Genomic DNA, 22,915 nt, shown 5'->3' with positions numbered 1-22,915 from the left:
GCAATATGAATAAATGTTATTTTTCACAAAATGTGCAAATTATAAAATGTAGTTTGTCGCTGCCTTTTAGTCCCGCAATTCAGCTTAGGTGGGAGTGTGAAGAAACTAAGCTTAGCTGAATTCTTCTTCCAAATTAGGCCAATACATTCCTCCTTCCTGGTACAGGCACAGAACGTCTATTCACAAACTTGGAAAACTTTCCAACCATTTGAAAAGATACAGACCCATCACTTTAACAGCTACATTCTCCAAACTAATGGAAATAGTTATGGTAAACAGGGTACACGAACGTATTAAGCATAGTGGACAACTGAACCGAAATTAGGCAGGCTTCAGCCCTACGTACATCAGACAACACATCCATCAGAATATAGAATGACGAACAAATTGCTATCAAAATGAAACGTAAACTAGGAATCCTTTTGTTTGACGTAAGCAGTGCATTTGATACCGTGTAGCATGATGGATTAATTCAAAAACTGGCCAACCTCAATCTACCGACTACAATCATCAGGTGGATTTATTTCTTCTTACTACAGAGAGAAACCCAACTGAAATTCGACGAAGAAATATTAAACAGAGTTATTCGTAAGTCTCCAGCTATCATCAGCTGGAGATCAAATCAGTGAAAGACGACATTCACTTACGCACTCCTGATGTATAGCGTATACCATGTGAATGTGGCAGATCATACTTAGGACAAACTGGACGTACAATAGAACAACAATGGAAAGAACACAAGAGCTGCATAAGACTTCAGCAACCAGAAAAGTCAGGACTGTCAGCCTGGGCACAGAATTGATTTTACAAATACCACCATAGTACTCAAGTGCAGCAATTTTTGGGACAGAGTAATAAAGAAAGCAATAGCTATCTCAAGTAAAAAGGAAGTCTCAATAGAGACAATGGGTTTCAACTCAGCCCTATCTGGTCGGCTCTTTTCAGGAACAGTAAAGGACATTCAACAAAGTCATTTCTCGTAGCCACAACAATAGCCAATCAGGAGTCAGTACCTCTCAGCCAACCAGAATAAAAAGTTTTTCTATTGAATTCAGTGTTGGGCTTAGCCTGTCCTCACCGTGTATTTGCGTTCAATCTCGATGATCTTAAAGAATATTATTCACAACTACCTAAGATGATTAAGCCTGCCTCCAGTATAAAATATCTATATAAAATAAAATATACCTTATCTCCCAGGATATTTTGACTGCAATAAGCAAATCAACAGAATATATATATATATATATATATATTGGACAAAGTAGCCGTTTAAAGGCTAGACGTCCTTCCCGACTTCGGGGGATAAACAGACTTGACTTGACTCCGGTCTCTTCATCACAATCCTTGAAGATGAATGCAATGACTGCATTCGAAACGTCGATTGTAAATACCTTCACCCGGCTGATAGCCGATATAACAACCTTACTAACATTATAAAAGTCGTTATGGCATCTCCGACTTGAAGACGAAGATGTCAGAGGAATAACGTCCTTCGTTAAACGCACTTGAAAGTAGAGTACTTAAACTACTTGGGGCATATATATATATATATGTACAGTATATATATATATATGTACAGTATATATAGTATGTGTGTGTATGTGTGTAACAAAGATTAGAGCGTATACCCACCTAAAAATTAGCATTTCATCATTGATCGTTGGTGCACATTTACCACTGCTTGACGTAGATCTGCAGCGGTGGGCTCTCCAAGCAGGTCACGAGCATAACTTCGCTTCATTTACAGCCTCAAAAACGTAGTTGTGGGCATTAAACCGGGCGCATAATATTGTTTCATGTAAAGTGACCAAACTTATAGCTATTTCCCAGCATTAGTCAACGTGAATCTCTAACAACGTACCTAGTTATAGTCTTCTTAACAGGTGAAATGAAATGAAATGAAATCTTTGAGTTTTACGTCCCACGGTTATGCCGGTTATGAGAATGAATGAAATGGTGGAATGAAGAAAGTGGGAGGAAACGGGAGAACCCCGAGAAAACCCACGCACACGGTGTTTGTCCACCACAAAGTTCACTTGGCGGGAGCAGGGTTTGAACCCGGGACCCCATGCACCTTAACAGGTGAAGTATTGCGTATATTTGCAGTTTAGGCAGGTGTTTACCCTTTCATCACCCACGTTTTGTAGTGCATCATACACGCCCTACCGGAAGTCAAGGAAGTCACTGTACCACTAGTTAGATAATGTAATAATAAGCAAAACTTCCCCAGCAGCATATACAACACATACATAAAGGCACGTTATTAGATTGGATACCCCCCTTAGGTAGATATAGTAGAAACCAGAGGCTTTTCAAAGTCAAAACATTATCCTCAATTGAAAGGTATACAATTGAACAATTTAGTAACGAGATGATAGAGAATAAGTAAACAACAAAAATATATATATGAGTGAAGCTCATATAGAACAAGATCTATATATATCCTCAAATTTAATTTTCAATTAACCTCTCTCTCTATATATAACACGATAGTAATAGTAGGTTAATATTAACAAAAATAATTAAATTATACATTAAATTAACACTACTTTTACCTCTAGATGAAAAGGGTAACTCTGTTCCAATGGTCAACTCGGGAGTGAACGCTGGCAGAAAGTTTTCACAAGCACAAGCACAAATATTTAAAAAAAAAACTTGAGGAAAAAAAATATATGTATATATATATATATATATATATATGTATATATATATATATATATATATGTATATATATATATATATATATATATATATATATATATATATATATATATATGTATATATATATATGTATGTATATATATATATATATATATATATATATATATATATATATATGTATATATATATATATATATATATATGTATATATATATATATATATATATATGTATATATATATATATATATATATGTATATATATATATATATATATATATGTATATGTATATATATATATATATATATATATATATATATATATATATATGTATATATATATATATATATATATATATATATATGTATATATATATATATCGGGGACGCGCGGGGCGGTCGTCCCGGGCGCTGATGGCTAGAAAGCACCGAACGAGCAAAAAGAAAGAAAAAGTGCTAGAAATGATTTTAAAAAGTATTGACACCCTATTAAATCAATGTTGTCTGTTTTGATATAATTTGATACAACTGTAACACTCCGATTTTGATAAAATTTGGCAGTTAGATACTACACATAAAATACACGAATACGTTTTTTTTTTTTTTTTTTTTCAATTTTCTGCAGAGAAACAATTATTGGGGACCAAAGCCCTTACCCAATATTTCGAAAGTTCACGCCCGAACGCAGTATGAAGTGGACCGAAGTGAATGAAATTGTACACAGATATTGTACCTAGTAGATATAAAATGAGGGAATACTTGTTTCGTATTTTCCTGAAACAAAGAAATAAATGGGTGGGGCAAAGACCCTTCCAAATATTTGATTACGAAATATGAAAAGTACTAAAGAGTATACTTTCGAAGTGCCTAAATTACATAGAGAATCGCAACGAAAGTATGTTAAGAAACAATACACAAAAATAAGCTAACCCGTGTTTTGTAGTTTGTGCGGAAAAACTGTGTGGATGCCAAGGTCCTCTCCTAAAAATGTACATAATAAAGCAGAAGTGCAGGAAGGAGTGGACCGAAGCGAATGAAATTATACATAGATCTTGTATATGTAAAATAAGGCAATACATGTTTCGCAAGTAGCTAGGGGGCGCTAACTTCAGTCTTTGAACTTGAACTTTTGAGGGCAGAAACACGAAACACTCGAAATTCACTGTATTGATTCACTGTACTTTAGGACATCTATCTATTGGTAAAATTTCACTATTTTCACACTAGTTTTTTCTACATATAGCATATTTTATAGTATTTCGGGGTAAGCCTTTAACCCTTACAGTGTTTTTCCATAAATGAAAACACGTGTCGATTTATTTGCTGTTTTCTGTTGATGTGCAAATTTGTAGCAAATCAGTACGGGACACTTGGGAAACACGAGTTGCTTTATTTTACATATACAATATCTACACACAATTTCATTCGCTTCGCTCCACTTCTTCTTGCGCTTCTGCTGTAATATTTACTTTCTTCGGAGGGGCCTTGGCCCAACACTATTTTTCCGCAGAAACTAAAAACACGTATTCGCTTATTTTTTTGCCTATTGTCCCTACATAAGTGTTGTAGTAATTCTTCTTATCCTTTAGGCACTTCTAATATATGCTTATTCGCACTTTTGATATTTCGTAATCAAAGGTTTGGAAAGGTCTGTGCCCCATCCTTTTTTTTTTTTTTTTTTTTTTTTTTTTTTTTTTTAAAGAAAATACGAAATACGTATTCCTTTGTTTTAATTCTACGGTATCTATGCATAATTTCATTTACTTCGGTCGACTTCTTCTTGCTTTTCGAACGCTAACTTTCAAAATTTTGGTTTGGGGCTTGTGCACCCTAAAAATTTTTCCGTAGGAAGAAAATACGTATTCATTTATTTCATGTGTAACATCTACCTGCCAAATTTTATCAAAATCGGAGTGTTACACTTGGGAAGTGTTACATGTTAGTACTTAAAGAAAGTTATTGCTGTATATCATTTTTAATGACGATGTGATATATATAAGGTGCTAAGTAATGATTTATAATGTACTCAAGAGCGTTTTCAAAATCAGAAAAAGTCAAAGAGTCTGAAATACGTTGATGGTGATGAGTTTGCTTAATTAATCATGCTTTTCTACCCAATGGGATTAATATTTCTGTGAGAATGAAGATACAAAACTGAAAGGAGTGAAGAGACACGAGAGGGCATGCAAGTTGCTGTTTGCGCGGGAATATTAAAAGTGTAGGTAAACAAGAGGAATAATAACACTTTCGAACTTTAAGCAGGTGTAAAAAAGAAGTCAGCGAATTTCCTCTTTCTCAAAGATTGATCACTACCAGTGTATTTTTTTTTATTTCTTTGATAGGTTATAAAAAATGCTTCCAATTAATAGGAATTGTTGGAATTATTTCTCCATCAACCACCTGTATCGCCAGGATATTTTCTTTTGTGCATACGTATCTAGTTTTGTGGTTTTTCTATCAGCATACATACCAAACGTATACACACATATATAATATATATATGTGTGTATGTGTGTTAGTGTATTTTTAATATGTTAATTAATAATAAGCAACCTTAAATTCAGAACTTCTATTCATTAAGAGATTAAGTAATTACTATTATTTCAAAATGTTGTAGCGAACTATATTTTGGATTTGAAATACAGCACTAAACATATTCTTTAGCTCCATATCAATATTGAGAAATTACCAAAGAAAGCACTTTCTAAATGTCCATTACATTTCACAAAATATTTTTTTATCGTAAAAAAATTGAAGTTAAAATCCTATTTACCTACAAAATAAAATTACAAAAGTTTACAATTATTATTGGAAATTAATGCTATAATTCATTTCGAACATTTTAAAAGCACATAGTTTCTACTGTACTGATATTTCATTTCTTATCGACAGTATGAAATATTGCAAATAGTTGTACTGTAAGTTTCCATAACTGTTCTCCAAGTGGATTTGTATAGAACCAAAGGAAGTTTTGTCAAGTTTAACAAAAATTCCAAAATAAACCTCTTGAAAGCAGCTCTTATTTGTAAAAGACTACATCATCATCATTATAGGTATTCTATCTTTATTTGCAGGTCACTTGCCGCAGCTGAGAAGCTTCCATGCTCCACGGTCCTCCGCTAACCTTTTCGTCTTCGCGTATGATCTTGTGTCATACATAATGATCGCTTTTGGTTGTTGTAATGCTCTTTTAAGCAGCTTAATAAAAATTCATTGTAGTATAATAACAAAAGCTGCTTTTCTTATGTAAAAAAAAAGAAAAAAAAGAAAGAAAGAAAGAAAGAAAAAGAAAAAGAAAAAAGAAAGCTTGGTAAGGTGTCTGTACTGGGTGCCGAATTCTACTTCACCCCGGGCGCCGAAATCTCTATTTACGGTTCTGGTTGACGGTATTAAAAAAAAAAAAAAAAAAACTCTGTTGACATTTAAAACGTTTTAACGGAGTGCTTACAAAACGGAATACCGAGCTCATTCATGGTGTATGGCATGCTTTAACAATGAGAAAGGCAAATAACTTTAAAACGGCGGCACAATCAAGCCCTTAAATGAGATATGAACTTCCTTTTCTGAACATTTGTAATCTCTAGGTTGAAATTGGTAAGGGTAATTTTAATTTTTCATTGTTGGGTAAAGACAGGAAGATTGTGCTGATATATTTACTGGTACAGTCAACTGCTTTCGAGCTTCTTTAAAAGTACGAGTAATTTCATGTGTTTAGGTACAACTCTTCCTCGTTGTTCAATCACTCATTTTCCACCTTAATTATTCTTTGTTTTTGGCTGGGGTTAAAAAAATTGAAGTAAATGATGGAAGTTGGTTCTCAAAATAATTTAGTGCAAACATTACTACATAATTATTGGTCAAGTAATTAAGTTCTATTACTGACGGTTTTATTCAAAGTAACTTATAATCTTTCATACTGTGTGTAAATTAAAGAAACTTTTTCCAATAAGAAAGTAATTCATCAATACTTGTATTTTCACTTCCAGTATGTCTTTGTGATAATGTTTGTGACATTTTACATGTTACAAACTTTGCTTACTTAATATACATTAAAATCATCACTGAGCAAATCAGAATGTTTTAATTTAGAAAATTGAACATTCACATTCAATTTGATAAACTAGTCCTATTTTACCCCGACCGAAGAATAAGAGTTGTTCCCTTGACAGCTCTCATGACTTATTTATACTTTTCTCGAGTAATCTTAATGAGTACGGAATTTTAATTATGTTGTCCTCACTACGCAAATTCAATGAAAATTCTTGTGATTACTGTATTTTGTTTTCTGGTTTGTTGAAGTGATGTCTGAATCTCAATCAGCCTTCACACTTTTGAAGACTTGAACTATGATGATTTTTTTTTCAAGGAAAGTCCCCAAAGGATATAATGTCTGCACCACAGATGGAATATGTCAGTGGGTCAAGATTTGTGAGTGGATCAGTGGGTCGTGGTCAGCAGGACGTGACCCACTGCTACCTACCACCCACCGTGACCCACTCTGACTCACGGACACACTCAGACCGACTGACTCACTCTATTCAGTCCATAGTAGACAGCATCTTCTGAACACTGATGAATGTGCCTCTGTTTCACTTTCAAGGCCTCCATTTTATTCCTTTTTCATTTTTTTCTGTTTACTTATTTGAGATGAGTATATCTATGTGAAAAAAGAACTTCAGGTATTTTGGATATTGATATTTGTAACTGTTGTAACAACAATAGGACTTACTACCTGGCTTTCGAGATACAGCCTGAGAGTTTTTAGAGGAGCTAACTACTGAAAAAAAATACATTTTTTGAATCATCTGTAATACATGAATTATTACATAAAAGCGAATGTAACTATGTGTGAGTGATGATCACGGACAAATGGCAAAGCCAAATGAAATGAATTGTGGTAGATAGTTAGACCCTAATCCCAACTGGGATGTTATATCACTTTTATTATAATACATGTACTAAAGGGGGAGAGGAGGTCCACGTTTTTACGAAAAAATTGAGTATCTCACAAGTCGTTCAACTTAGGGAGTGAAATTCAGTATACTAACTCTTATTAAAAATAAACAGAACGTGTTCTAGCAGTTTTTAAATTTCTCTTCTATGGGGGAAACTTTCTATATATGGGAAATTGGTAGTGGGTTGATTTGTAAAACTAATCAAAAACGATCGATATTAGTTGAGAAAAAATTAAGAAACAATTATTAATTGAGACACAAAAAATACAGTATCAATTAATTAGAAAGCAGTAATAATTTTAAAGCAGTGGTATCATATATCCACTACTTTCTAATATAATAATTTTTGAATCCTATCTTTATTATATGGAGCCTTCTCAGCACAAGGCACTGAAGCTATAAGGTTGCGAGAAACACATATATACAAAATTTGTACTGTAAGTTTAATTACATGGAAGTCTTAAGGTTTCACTGTATACTTAATTATATGGAAAACTTTACATTTTTTTTTCACATTTACTTTGATACCTTGATTTGAGACTTTTAAATCTCATCCTATTTTCCACTGAAAAGAATCTGTAATTCAGCAAGGAAATAATTATATATAATACTTCAAATTCATCGTAACTGTACCCATGACAAACATTTTACCATTTTATATTGTAAAGGTCAGATCCATCTTATTGTAACAGAGCGATGCTTGAGCGATTGACCGTAGAAATTCAAACTCTGATTAGTTATAATTTCACAGCATTGTTTAATTGCAAGTGTAAACTCTTTAGTCAGTGAACAGGAGGACGTGGATCATGGGTTAAAGTTGATTACGATGGGTTTTGATGGGTAATGGGTCAGAGTGCGTCACGTTTGGTAGTGAGACATATTGGGTCACGGTTTGTCGAAGTGGGTCATGGTGGATGATGGAGCACAGTGGGTCATGGTCACAATGGGTGGTGGGTCAATGGGTTGTGGGTCAATATTTCATTGACCTACATCATTTGAACAGTGATCAGAAATAATGAATTGAAGCAAGCATCATTCCTTCTGATCACTGTTCAGACATTTTTTTCTTTATATATTTTCCTTGGAACAACGTAAACATGATAGTCTAAACTAATACTTGAAGGCTTTGAAGGTTGCTTGAGATTCCGCCATCACTTTTTCAAGCTTGACGTATTATAAGAAAAGTAACAATGCATTGTAGTGCATTTCTTTGCTAAACAAACGCATATTTAATTACATGCGTAACCGCTGTCTCAATTAATGCGGATAATCAACACTATTGCTTTTACTGTCACTACTGGAAGTAGGATTTCTTTATACATTAATTGGTATTTTAGGCTTCAATACTTTTACTTGCCTCTTGATGTGACACTCGTCAATGAACACGTAAGGTTGTAATGAGAAATGAGACAATTAAATTGTCCATTACGAAGCAACAGCCTGAAAGAGTAGGGATGCACGCGAGACGGGAGAAGTCTCGTCTTGTCTCGCGTCTCGTATCGCATTTGCGAGACGAGACACGAGACTAAACCATGCGAGACGAGACGCTAGACGAGACTCTGTTACGTCTCGCATGAGAAGTCTCGCGAGACTTCTCGCAGTCTTGCAACACTTATGAATTACATTTAATTGTATATTTAGTGAGTTTACATTTATTGAGTTTTCTAAGTTAAACGTTAATGCCTCCAGGAACAAAAAAGTGATTGGGGCAATAGACATTTTATGAGATTTATTATTATTCAAGGTTGATTTTCAGAATTAAAGCCTTCTTTAGTTTCTAAACACCATTAAAAAAGAAAAGCTTTGTAAACTGGAAATTTATTACAACATCGATTTAGGACTTTATTTTGCGATACAAACACACACACGCGGGCGCGCACGAATACATGAACTTCTGTTTTTGGTCTGGAAAGCGAATAAGACTCCCTATTGCTGCGAAATGTGATATTTCTGTTGTTTCTGTCTTTTTCACATTACTACTAGCGATTAATGTTGGGGGATGGCGGAGAAATCCCGTCTCGTCAAAGTTTATCCCCGGCCCGGCTCGCAGAAATAACATGATATTTTTACATGGAATAAGTATTTTCTTTCTATATATTTATCAAAAACATCCCCCTCTAGTTCAGAAGTTTAATTCAAACACTGGTTTGGTAGGATGGCCCTGTAGGTTTGGTGGGAGATGGTAGCAATGGCCCTATATCTGTCAGTATTTTATTTTCTAGATCTGGCAACACTATATAAGTTAAAAGCGAAAGTTGATAAAATGCGATAATGCTACATTGCCACAAGCGCGAACGAACCGAAAGAATTGGGTCGTATTGTGTTGTGGGGAGTTCTTTTTTTGTCTACAAGTGCTTTTGGTGATATAAAAACATCTTTATAATGGAAAATCACCCTTCAAGGAAACGACCAAAACGTGTAAATGTTGATAGTGGCGACGATATTTTAGAAGAGCCAAATATTGCTGGAGACCTCTAAGCTGGAAAACAATGTTGGATCCAGCAACAATTTATGCTGGTTTTGCTGTAAATTATGCTATTAATTTGACGAAAATTAATGGTCCAGCAATCAAATTCCAGCACAACTTTTCTTTTAATTTGGAGCGGAGGGGACACAAGTTCGGATACCATGTTGAACTCTAGGTTCCGTTTCCTTAGGATGTTATAAACATTCATCCCATGGAAAGCAATGGCAAACCACCATGGATTACCCTTGCCAAGGGACTTTTAGGTCAAATACCTGCCTTCGGACAGAATATCACATCATCATTCATTAACAGCCATAGAATAACACATTGCAAAATTTTGACCCAGAATATATGCGAGACTGCGAGACCATGCGAGAAACTCTCGCGCGAGACGCGAGATGAGACTCAAAATTTTATGCGAGACGCGAGACGAGACTTCACATTTGCGAGACAAGACGAGACCAACATTTGAGGCTGCGAGACGAGACGAGACTTTTGCATTTTGCGTCTCGTCTCGCGTGCATCCCTATGAAAGAGGTTTGATTTAAAGAGGGTGAGTGTCAAGAAAAAAAAGTAGATTTTGTTGCGGAGGATGATAGGTAAATATAAAAGTTCGTAGTAAAGCTATACGTATAAGGGTAAAATTTTTAAGGAGATGACAATAGTTTCAAGAAGCAAAGAAATATAAAGTTTGTTTACAGGGTATCCAAAAAGTCCCGTATCATAGATGGCAGCACATTTGTTCAATGTGCCCTCTGTTGAATTCTACCCATGTTTTGAAGCGGAATGATAAAGGATACCAGGGGGGGGGGGACAATTTGGGAAAATTGCTTCCCTTATATATCCTTTGTTTTCGTCCAAAGATGAGCCCTGTCGCGAATCTATATGCTGCATTACAACAGAGGTTAACCGTACTCCCAGAAAGCGTAGTTCATCGAACTCAAAGTAAGCCACGGGCTCCTTGACGACTAATACAGTTTGCCTGAAATCTAGTGTTCAAGCAGTTTAGTATGAGCAAGACGTAGTGTGCTAGGGCACCAACTTTCATGAACCATGCTTTCTTTATATGTTTTAATAACAAAGTGCAATATTCTTATCCATGTTCAAGAAATGACCACACAATACTAGTTTGTATTCACAATCGTGGGGAAGGAAAAGTCGCAGCTTAAATGGATGTAGTTTTCCTTTGGGATATCGTGAATGGCTGAGCGTCTTGTCTTATCCTCCTATCCTCCCTTCATTTTCAAATACCGTATTTACGCAATCCTAAAACGCACATTTTAAATTATTTTTCGGCCCCAAAATCGAGGTGTGTCTTACATTCGAGTTTGCAAGTTTAGGCTACATTTTGCACTGTCAGTAAGGCCCAATTTACAGCAGAAAACGTTTGAGTTTTGCCGGAGATAGCTAATCTCGTTAGTCATGATTCTGTGAAAAATGTGTACTAGGAATACACACATTTTCCGAAAAATGGGAAATTGTTCTATCCGGAAATTGGAAACTGAAAATGGAAGACGAAACATTTTCATTGTGTTTTCACATGTTTATCTTTTTCATTCTTAAAAGTCAATGCCGAGTAGTTTTTTTTTTTTTTTTTCGTCTCACATTTGAGGGCGTTTTAGACTCACGTAAATACGGTATCTAAAATGTCCTGCAACCCGCTTTAATTGAAACCTACGTTGAAACTGCTAAACTTTTATTCTTATGAACTTTTAGTTGAGATGCATATTCAACAATTTTTCCTATGGCCACGGATTTTCACCCCAACGAAACTACGTTGGGAACCTCGGAAACACTTAATATATACAGAAGTGAACATAATGTTTAAAATCGTAGAAATTTTGTTTTCACACATTTTCACCGCAAATTCAGTTTCGCCAATTTATTGTATATTACAGCACTTTTGAAGTATTCTGTAGATATATAAATGAAAGTCAACGCTTTACTTTTACATAACAGAAAATTACATTTGAAGAGAAAAACGCCATACAGTTTACCTCAGTTGCATATTCACCCATTTAAAGGAAAGTAAACGTTTTATTTTAAAAGAACTGAACACTGTTTGAAACTGAAAGAAATATTTCAAACCTCAGATGTTATTTCACTAAACCCATTTCAGGAATTTTGCAGAAATTTTAAAGTAACATGTATACAGGGTGTATCAGATTAGCCGTCCCAGGCTTTTTTTCGGCTCGTAGTGCACGTATACACTTCAGACAACAAATGGTGATGCTTTTATATTTGGTTCTTCAATTAAGTCAAACTAGCTTCAGGTATTCTTATTATGATAATGCCATTAAGCGATCAGCTAACTGCTTCACATGGCATTTGATACATAGATTTGGTGTCCCAAATACTTCTCTGCAACACAGACTGTCCCAGCGAAAGCAAGGAATGAAATTACCTGTTGCGCGTAAGTTAGGAGTTGAGAAAATACTTTCCCCGATATGTATGGAAAAGAGCTGAAATGCCATGTGAAACAGTTAGCTGATCGTTTAATGTCATTATCACGGTAAGAATACCTGAAGCTAGTTTGACTTAGCTGAAGAACTAAATATCAATGACAGGTTCAACAAAGATAAACAGAGTGCTATGAAAGGTTTTTATACGAGTTTAAGAAGTAACTTCCCAATTTATTTGTTAGAACACCTGTGTCTACAAGTATATTGAAATCTTTGAGTTTTATTTCCCACGCTTATGCCGGCTAGGTTAATGGAGACGGCAATGATGAGAAATGAATGAAATGGTGGAATCAAGAAAGTGGGAGAAAACGGAAGAACCTGGAGGAAACACACACACACACGGTATTTGTCCACCACAAAGGTCACTTGGCGGAGCTGTGATCGAACCAAGAACTCTATGCAGCAGAGGTGAACGCTCTACCAGTGAGCCACCGCGGCCGGTAATTATATCGTGAACAACAACTTTCAATAAGGAACAAATTTCAAAGTTCTACACAAATTAGTGCACACTGATGAACAAATGTTCTTTTCCACCAGCACGAATACTGAACGCTCATGAGATTGGTGTATCGTGTGTTCATGTTAATCCCAAAGTGATATGTGAAAAACGGAAACGAGTTCTGGGCAAGTTGACGTCGGGCTAGGGTTGCCAGACGTCCCGGTTTTCAATGAAAGAATTAAGTGTCCCGAGAAAGGCTTTCAGGACGCCTGTTTTCGCTCTTCAGATTGAAAAAAAATCAGCCCGCAAGAACTAGTATGTCTCACCTGAAAATTGTAGGTAGCTACTAATCTGGAAAAGACAGGTATAATCGATTCTTGCCAAATGAGCATGAACCGTGATCTTAATGGCTATATAGCGTGAGATTGGTGTCCCGGTTTTTCGCTTACAAAATCTGGCAATCCTACGTCGGGTGAAAGAGGTCGGAATATTCTGCGTGAGTGCTACTGGTCAGTTTGTACTACCCCTCTTCATAGTCGTATTTTCGCGCCAGAGAATGAGTGAGGGACTGTTTGTTGATGCTCCACCTGAGAGTATTGTTGCAGCACAAAGTACTGATTGGATAACGAGTGATACTTTTTTTTTTAACTTTGTTGCAACACTTTGTGAAATTCTGTCATCCTTCCCCTCACATCCCAGTTCTGCTAATTGTTGATGGACATGGCAGCCATAAAGAACTGAAAGTGATTAAGTGTGCGAGGAATCACACGATTCACTGCTCAGTACTTCTCCACATATCACTCACAAGACTCAATTCACTGATAGATGTTTTATGAAACCATCCAAGACGCATACAATGATGCTTGTTCACTGTGGATGCGCAAAAATGCTGGAGTAAAGACATCCGAATACGATGTAGCGCATCTTGTTTCAGAGGCATACCAAAAGGTATGTCACATGGACGTAGCTCTCAACCGATTTGAATTCACTAGAATATATTGACTGAACACTCAGATATTCACAGACACTGACTATCTGTCCGAAAACGTCCACGAGTATCTGATCGGCACTTTGTGTGCAAAGGATTGGGCACGTCCATCCTCACCACAACCAGCGTCTGCAGATCAGGCGTCATGTGCAGGATAAACAGTCTCCCGACACCTTTGATGCAGTCCTTATGGTTCCCCAAATCTCAACAGGACGATTAGCTAGGGATGCTGCTATGAGCCACTTGATGATTTTGAGGATTCTGAACAATAACGCGTTAAATCCTTATCATGTTCGTCTGCACCAAAAACTCCGAGAACAAGATTTCCATAACCATCTGGAGTTTTGTCAATGGGTGAACGCCAGGAACCCATGTTTCAGTAGAACATTCTGTGTACGGATGAGGCGACCTTCAAGATTAATGTAGGTCAACGTACACAACGCTCACTACTAGTCCAGCGAGAATGCTCACTGGGTACGTGAAGTTGACAATCAACATATCTGGAGTCTAAATGTCTGCTGTGGTATAGTGGGAGGCCAAATTGGTCCTTACTTCTTCGAAGGTACTTTAACAGAAGTAGGATACGCTAATTTTTTGTCAGATATTCTTTGTGAGCTCTTGGAAGAGGTCTCGTTAGCAACTCGTAAAACAATGTGATTACAAGACGGTTACTCTGCTCATTTTGCAAGAGTTGTCGGACAAACTGTTGCTCATTTATTTCCAAACATTTGGATCGGAAGAGGAGGCCGTTTCCTCGTCAGCTCGTTCTCCGGACCAGACTCCTCTCGATTTTTCTTTTGGGGATGAGTCAAGGAGCTGGTTTAGCAAGAGCGTCCTACTACAAGGGAAGACATAATGAACAAGATCTATAATGTCTGCCATGGACTAAGAGGAAATGAAGTGTTAAGAGCAAACTACAATGTCCCGGTGCGCATTCGAATGTGCATCGCACGTGCTGGACGATCCTTTGAACAGTTATTGTGAGTTTTATTTTTTAACGGGGGGGGGGGGAGTACGATATTTTGGTGAGAATGTTCAGAACTTGCAGCTCATGTTATTTATTTTATTTATTATCTTCATTTGGTTTATACGTACTATTCTTGAACAATTGTTTGTGCAATGAGTTCCGAAAAGTGATTTATTAAAATGTTTACATACGTTAAGAAGACTAAGAGAGTGGCAGTGATTTCGTAAGTTTGATTCTTTTGGGAGGGAAGGGTTGTTGGACTTTACATCCAAATTTGTTTCATACGTAGTTTAAAACCAGAGTGTTTTTCTATGTTTTTCTGTTTTAAATTGGTTCAGATTCCGAAATTTAAACTAGTACTGTCCTGTAATATTTTTTTCGTTTGTTGATAAGTAGACGAGATATGCCCTAACGTTTGATACTGAATTCTGTAAAGAGTTTTCAACAACTATTTAATAGAACATGTGCTATACGATGTTCTTTTGGAGTCATTACCAACTAAAACTGTTATTCTTAGTTGCAATTCAACAGCAAATAATACATACAGTAGATGCCAAACCATAGAGTTTAACGAAAATGTTCCTGTAAAAGTTGTTTCCTTTTCAATAATACTTCCAAATAAATCGAAATTGGTACCGCTCTCCATTTAAAATTTTGGAGTTGATCCCCGCGGAAGTATTCTCGCTACGCCACTGAATATGAAAAAAATCACAGTTTGATTCTTCACATACGATTTGGTCATTCATTTTTTTGTTTTTATGAAGTGTCTACGTGTACTACGAAGTACGAACTGAGAAAAATGTGTGGAACGGGTGGTCTGATAGCAGTTCAACAACAAATAACACACATAGATGCCAAACCGTAGAATTTAAAGAAAAGTGTTTCAAGCAAAATTGCTTGTTTTTCAATAATACTTTCAAAGAAATCGAAACTCATACCACTTTCCATATAATTTTTTTGAACTTGATCCCCGTGGAAGTATTCCATTTAAAATTTTTGAAGTTGATCCCCCGTGGAAGTATTCCCGCTTCGCCACTGGATACGGAGGCACCACTATTTGATTCTTCACATACGATTTGGTAGTTCATTTTTTGTTTCAAGTGTCTACGTGCACTACGAGGCGAGAAAAGTGCCTGGGACGGGTAATCTGATACTCCTTGTATATAGTAAAAAGCTGAAGGAACAGAATAAAGAGCTCGTCGCTCCATCAGATAAATACATACATATCTGTTACCATAAGTAGAGGTGCGTAAAACATCTATACACAGCTTCGCCGGAAGTCCGCTTCATTGTAAGGCTAACTGGACGCCCAAGCAAACGTTGGTACTTCTGCTTGAATGGGCGTAGAAATTGCCTGAAACTGTACGCAAAAAAGGATCTATACTGGACTCCGAAGAGGTACTTGAGTGAATTGTCTCCAGAAGAACGCCAGTTTGGGAACATGCAGAAATACATCAATTTTGAAGAAAAAAAGTTGACTACGGTGTCATCCTCAATGTCTAGAGACGATATATCCAAAAACAAATTTCTATACTCCAGCCGTTCTACCGGTTGCAAAAAGGATACGTTTTGTGACGGTCCCCATATTGGTAGAGGGATATATATATATGTATATATATATATATGTATATATATATATATATATGTATATATATATATATGTATATATATGTATATGTATATATATATATATGTATATATATGTATATGTATATATATATATATATATATGTATATAAACACGTATGTCCTACTTTTGGTTTATTATTCACTGCAGGAGTTTCAAGCAAATCCCCATTGTGCGTTGCTAGTTATGGCCTTGCTAAAATGTCATATTGCCCTATGTTCACACTTTAGGGGAGTCTTTACCCCCCTTCATTCTCCACATTGGAAAATATAAAAATCACGTATATCCTACTTTCGATTCCTTTATTCATTGCTGGCGCTTCAGGCAAATCCCCATTGTTTGTTGCTAGTTATGGTCTTGCTAAAATGTGTTATATTGCCCTATGTTCGCACTGTAGGCGGATGTTTACGCCCTCCATCACCCACGTTGGCCTACTTAAAAAATATGTATATCCTACTTTCGATTCCTTTATTCACTGCAGGAGTTTCAAGCAAATTGGAGTGTGACGCTTGGAAAACCTTGCTTGTCAGTTTCATTCCAGCTAGAACTTTTCGTATACCGTAATTAGTTGGTGCATTTTCTTTGCTAATAACTAACTTATATACATTTTTTTTTTTTAACGTAGCAACTGGATTCCTTGTGTGTTATTGCATTTTGTACATTTCTCCAAAATATAATTGCGCGCCTGAATTTTTCAAGTCCTTTAAAATTGTAAGTTTGCAAACAACGCACTTGAAGTAGTAGAAGGGGAAATTGTAAGAAGAAATCAGTAATGAGGCTTTTCCAACATACGTTGTTGCTTGGTGTGTGAAATATTCAGTTTCTATTCCAATGCAATGTTAGTTTCAGAGCAAAATAGTACCTTGGCAAATGCATAAAACTTTTAGTTAAAGAAAATACACATGCTCCTCAACCCAAAGGAAACCATCAAAAAGATGGATGATTGTAAGGAGTTCTCTCACTATCAATGCAACTGAAGCTGAGTTCCACAGTTTTAGATAAACGTACGTGTTTATTTTTTTTCTTTCGGTTGGGACTTAAAACTTTTCAACTGGTTCGAATCCCAGTGTGCGCTTTTATATGTTAAAGAAGCTTTTCTATTGTTTTTACTTTAGTTCCTGATTTTATGATTAATTTCCTTCTTTTCTTCTTCAGGAGAAGTCATGCTTTAGAAAGTCGCTAACTGCTTGCCGTTTGTATCCGACGATTTCCCAAACACCAAGGAAATCAATAGTCTGAGTAGTTTTCTGTTTCAAAAAATATTTTTAAGGGTACTTGCTTCTAAATTGGTACTAAATAGATTAAAGCGTTTATTCCACCCAGTGTGCGTATTGACAGGGAGATACCAGGGATTTCCCCTGACAAAAAATGCATACCCCCTTGAAGAAATTTTCATCTCTGGTACGAATAACTTTTCCCACTTGTAGAATTCTTTCGAGTCTTCATGAGTATTAAAAGAGGGAACAACTTTAGATTTGTTCTAATTGTAGTACTTTCGTCTGAAAAATAAGAAGATTGGTTTATCATAATTCTGTTATATATTTACCCTGTCCGTGTGTCTGTCCGTCTGTAAGAGGAAAACATTTCAAGCTTTACTTGATGGATCTCCACAAAACTTGTTCAGTATGTAGAGGGTCAAAAGCTAGGAATCGAGTTCTATTACGGAGGCAATATTCAAACCGCCAGTAATAAAAATAAATAATTATCGGAAGTAATAGAAACAAATAAATTCTGTTTTTTACGTTGATCACTATACAGCAGAAACGGTAACATGTGTATATGGAGAAGCGGTTTTCTGCAATCGATTAAACCTCCCATTTCATTTGTATCCTTTACTCTCTACTAAAACTGAAAGTTATGGAAATCCATTGCAACTTTCGGTTACACAGACCAAAGAGAGACCGAGAAAGGTTGTTTTTTGTAATCCATTTAGCGTTCTAAGAATAGGAATTATGGCTTAACCCCCATTCAGACCGGAAGTTTCAGATATAAACTACTTTCGGGTTTAATCTTCGTATCTATAGAATAAATATCGTAATAGGTAGCAAAAAGCGGCTTACTGTGGCAGAAAATCAGCCACTTCCGGTTTTAACGGTAATTGCTGTAGAGAAAAAAAGATGTCATAGATAGCAAATAAGTTGTTTTCTCCAGTCATTTAAGCGTCCCAAATATACGTTCCGTCTTCTCTCCGATCTCTCTACTACAACCAGAAGTTGTAGAAATCTACTACCACTTCTGATTTCAATATTAATTGAGAAAATATCACTCCACACAAACTAGTTCCTCACATTGCGTATATGTATATACATAGGTAGTTCGAAGAAGTAAGTATATGTGAAACTAAGTACAACCATACGTTATAAAGTAGTAGTGGCATGTGTACACCACGCAAAGGAGTGGTTTGTGATGGAATATTCATATATATAATGAATGTGTGTGTCTATATGTGTGTATGTGTGTGTGTGTGTGTGTGATGGCTGGGCGTATATGGGTGAATTCATCTTCACTTTGGAAAATATTCAATTCGCACATTGATTCTCCTTGTTTTTGTAAGTACTCGCGTGTTATGTCAAACAGTTGAACTTCCAGTGAGTTTTTTTTAATCTTTTTTTCCCCACGTTTCAGGCCTACAGTCATTGCTGCTGCATTGTTCAGTTTAAATCAGTAGTTCGTGAACTTTGTGTCGCTATTCCCTGATGCTTGTTGACAAATTTCAATAGACACCGCTAATTATTTAATGATGTAATTACAAACTTATAATAAATATTTTTGACACACGAAATTTGTTAATTATAACTAGTGTTAGCTTATTTTTAAAATTTAAACCAAACCAACCCATACCATACCCTAAGTAGACCTATGTTCTCACTTTCGCGCAGTGATAAAATCTTTGTGCATTTGCCAAGGATACCGGTATTCTTGACTGACTGACTAAGAAGTTCATTTGATTTGATTTGGAGTTTAACGTCCCTTTCAGCAGCAAGGCTATATAAAACGAGACCTACTGATTAACGTGGAATCCGAACTACACGAGATCTCACCGGGAATCGAACCCGGATCTCCCACGGTAAATTCACGTATGCTACCCGCTTAGCCACGTAGGAGCTCAAACTGACTAAAGATCCTGCAGAAAGATCTAATATACTAGATAAAGAACCTACTTGATTTGTAGGTCGCTATTAGACGAAATAATTGACAGATCTCGTTTGGAAGAGCTGGTGCCAAATATTGAATTAGCTGTATCTGTGGCTAGTGTTTTACATGTCCCAAAAGATGGTAATTTGACTAGGCAGACTAGTTTTGTGCGTGAACCAAGGGGAGATTTGCTCCTGACCGTGCGCTATATGGGTCCGACGCCATAGGAAGAGAGAGGCTGTTTAAGAAAAGTAACAATTTACTCTTTCTGATTCATTCTTGGAAATAGAAATATTTAGAATTGATGAAACATCATTTTCTAAGACACTTTTACAAGTGTTACCATTAATATTGCGAAACGCATTCACAAAGTTAACACAAGCTACGTTAAACTTTAACGCTGCGAAATTTTGTTAGAAAATTTGTGTACCTACTACTAGATAAGAATTTGGAGATTACTGAACTCAAAATTCGGTTGTCTTAAATCAATAAAATAGAACACTGCGTATAGGAGGGTTTCCACAAGTGAATTCTGCGCTAACTTATTATATTCGTTAAGACTGAAGCGATCGGTCCAATCATTCTCTCACTGAATGTTACAGCGCTGGTTACTGATCTTATATAGTACCTAATATAGTAGACTTTTATCCTAATAATGATTATATAAAAGCAGCCTTTCGCATTCTGCTCACAGCTGCATTTGAGGAACCCATTTTTCAAGATTATTATTATTAAATATCAGTACTTACACAAAGCAAGAATGCTTGAATGGACTAACTGATATCTATTCAAAGAGAAATAAAGAAATCCACGAATATGAATTGGTATAGGATTTACTTGAAAAGAATGCGACGACTACGACGAGAAGTTCCTTTCTTTTAAGGTTAGGCACTCTTGGGTCAAACAAACAGTGATTATAAAAGCAGTTATAGTGGTAATGCAAATAATTAATCGATCTTTTAGAAATCCGTTATACGTGTAAAATTAAATATTTCCAAGTCCTATTAGTACTATTAACTGACAGTTTAAATTGGTATTCAGTTAATTTCTTTTCCTTGTAATGAACAAGTGTATTGCGTTTCCGCATTCTGAAACAACTGAATATTTCAAAACTCTGGGTTTTAATATTGAAACTGAAAGAGGTAGATGTATCGTTTCCAGTTACAATAAAGGGAGGGATCTGAGTCCTTATCGATTTTGTTTTAATTCGAATTGATCGTGTGCCATGTAAAAGGTAGCGAATTCTGTTTAACATAATCAAATACTATATTGTAATGTTGTGGAGTGGTTATTATTATTATTATTATTATTATTATTATTATTAGTGTCCATTTGTGTTAAATATTTAGCGAAATGTCACTGTAATTGATATGGATAGTTGAAGCTAGCACATCCAACAATTTATTCACGATAGATAGAGAATTCTCACCTACATCATTAACTTTACAATTTACTTTTGCCCCAAGCCTCACAAATGGCCCTGGAAAATAGCCATGACCAATGTTGCGCAATGTAATCCATTTCAGAGGACATGTCTCCTTTTCTTGAATCTTTCTTGTATAGGCTTATAGTCGAAGGATCTCTCACCTGTTAAGTACATTAGCAATACTACATGTTTTAAAATATTTTGTCTTTAAGTTGTTTATAATAATCCTCAATAGCTATAAATGTAATGTATAGTTTTATAATTGCATATAACTTGATAATTATTGTTAATTTGCTATATATATATATATATATATATATATAATATGCAACATTGGTAACGTGTTATGAAACTAAGAAAGGAAGTAGAAACGACTAACGTTCTTTTCACTCTTCATTTTTCAGTCTTTTGTTCGAGAAGAAACTAAAATCTGGCCCAGCGTAGCCCGAATTGACGACATATATGGCGACAAGCATCTAGTATGTACATGCCCTCCTGTTCTTCCAGCATAGCCCACGGTTGGTGTTGGATTAAAATTGAGCATGTACGGATTAAACGTTAACAGAACTAATTTTCCCCTAAGTTTTTTTTCCTGGCATACTCATTTCGAGCATGAATGAAGATATTGTCTGATCTACATTACAGCACACACTCGAATGTGTTTAATTCGCAAGAAGTATATTGACTTTGAAACTGGTAATACGTTAATAATCTTTCAGTATAAAAACACGAAATAAGTTATTTTGTAAAAACGAGAAATTCTAAGAACTTGTAAAAATAAAGTTAATTATCTTAATCGTATGTTTTTCTTTTCCTATGTTTATAGGCGCTGGATAGTTGTACAAGTTGTTGCAAAGTTTACAGGAAGAATGCATCATTCACTATGAGAGATACATTTATTTTCAATTTTGAAGTCGATTTATATTTTATTTGAGTATAAATGCAGAAAAGCCCAGTACCGGGTCCAGAGTTCTATAATTTTTTTTGAATGGTTTTAGCAGTTTTTTAAAAATGGCTTCTTCATATTTCCTAAACAGTTTTATTTCGTTTACCATAATCATCTTTTTCGTATGTAATGCTTATAGATGACAAGGATTTTAAACGAGCACGCTAATCATTTGTAGCTAGCTCGTTTTCATAAAAGCTGAATTGTTAGGTTGAAATATGGGTAAGTTCGAGCGCTAAACTACGCTCAACTTCATCGCAGGGTTTCACTATTTATCGAAAGCTTACAAGCTATTTGAAGTTGCTGTTGCCTAAGCGCTAAACGTGACAAGAAACTTCCGTTCTGGTCACTGTGATGCCGGATCTACTTCACGAACTTCCTAATAGTTTTGTTGATCGATATGGAATAAAAAAAAAAAAAAAAATCTTGGTTTCTACAAAAATGATATAAAGCGAAGCAGATTAAAGTTGAAGAGAAAATTGGGAGAGGCAGAGCAGATTTTCGAAGACAGCAAACCGTTGAGTAGGAGAGCATAAGGAAACCAATATTCAGTCAATCTAATTGCTGTTGTTTTTCTTTCTTCATTTCAATGAACATCTGTATATTAATACAAGTAAGGACTGATAGCATCAGCTAATCCCTATCACAAAACTGCAACTAGAAACTGATCCTACCTTGAACAATTGTACAGTAGATAAGAAAGGATAATAGTATATTTTATGTAGTCTGCATATGAAACACGTTTCCTTTCGTTGGTTACTTACATTAAGTATAATACTTCATTATCTTTAAGTGCTTCACCTGAGAAGCTTCTTGGTTACTTTAGTTACCTTGCACTCACTCA

At 35.6% G+C, this 22,915-nt stretch overlaps 1 protein-coding gene across 3 annotated transcripts in view; it reads left to right on the top strand.

The window, feature by feature from the left end:
- LOC145673469 (glycine dehydrogenase (decarboxylating), mitochondrial) overlaps window positions 1–21,921 on the top strand; it is a 428,549-nt gene extending 406,628 nt beyond the window's left edge. For 2 of the 3 annotated variants that reach the window (XM_081743192.1, XM_081743190.1), the window contains one exon: window positions 21,530–21,921. In XM_081743192.1, coding sequence (XP_081599318.1) covers window positions 21,530–21,637 — 108 coding nt within the window. In that variant the 3' untranslated portion in view covers window positions 21,638–21,921. Of the gene's footprint in view, window positions 1–5,733; window positions 5,767–21,529 lie in introns of those variants that run through there. The other variant, XM_081743191.1, reaches the window with a different exon arrangement.
- Window positions 21,922–22,915: the final 994 nt, after the last annotated feature.

The sequence above is a fragment of the Thermobia domestica genome, chromosome 16 (assembly GCF_964235325.1).
Source record: "Thermobia domestica chromosome 16, izTheDome1.hap1.1, whole genome shotgun sequence".
Classification (NCBI taxonomy): domain Eukaryota; kingdom Metazoa; phylum Arthropoda; class Insecta; order Zygentoma; family Lepismatidae; genus Thermobia; species Thermobia domestica.
The sequence above is the reverse complement of the archived record's forward strand: the minus strand, read 5'-3'. Positions and strand labels throughout refer to the sequence as shown.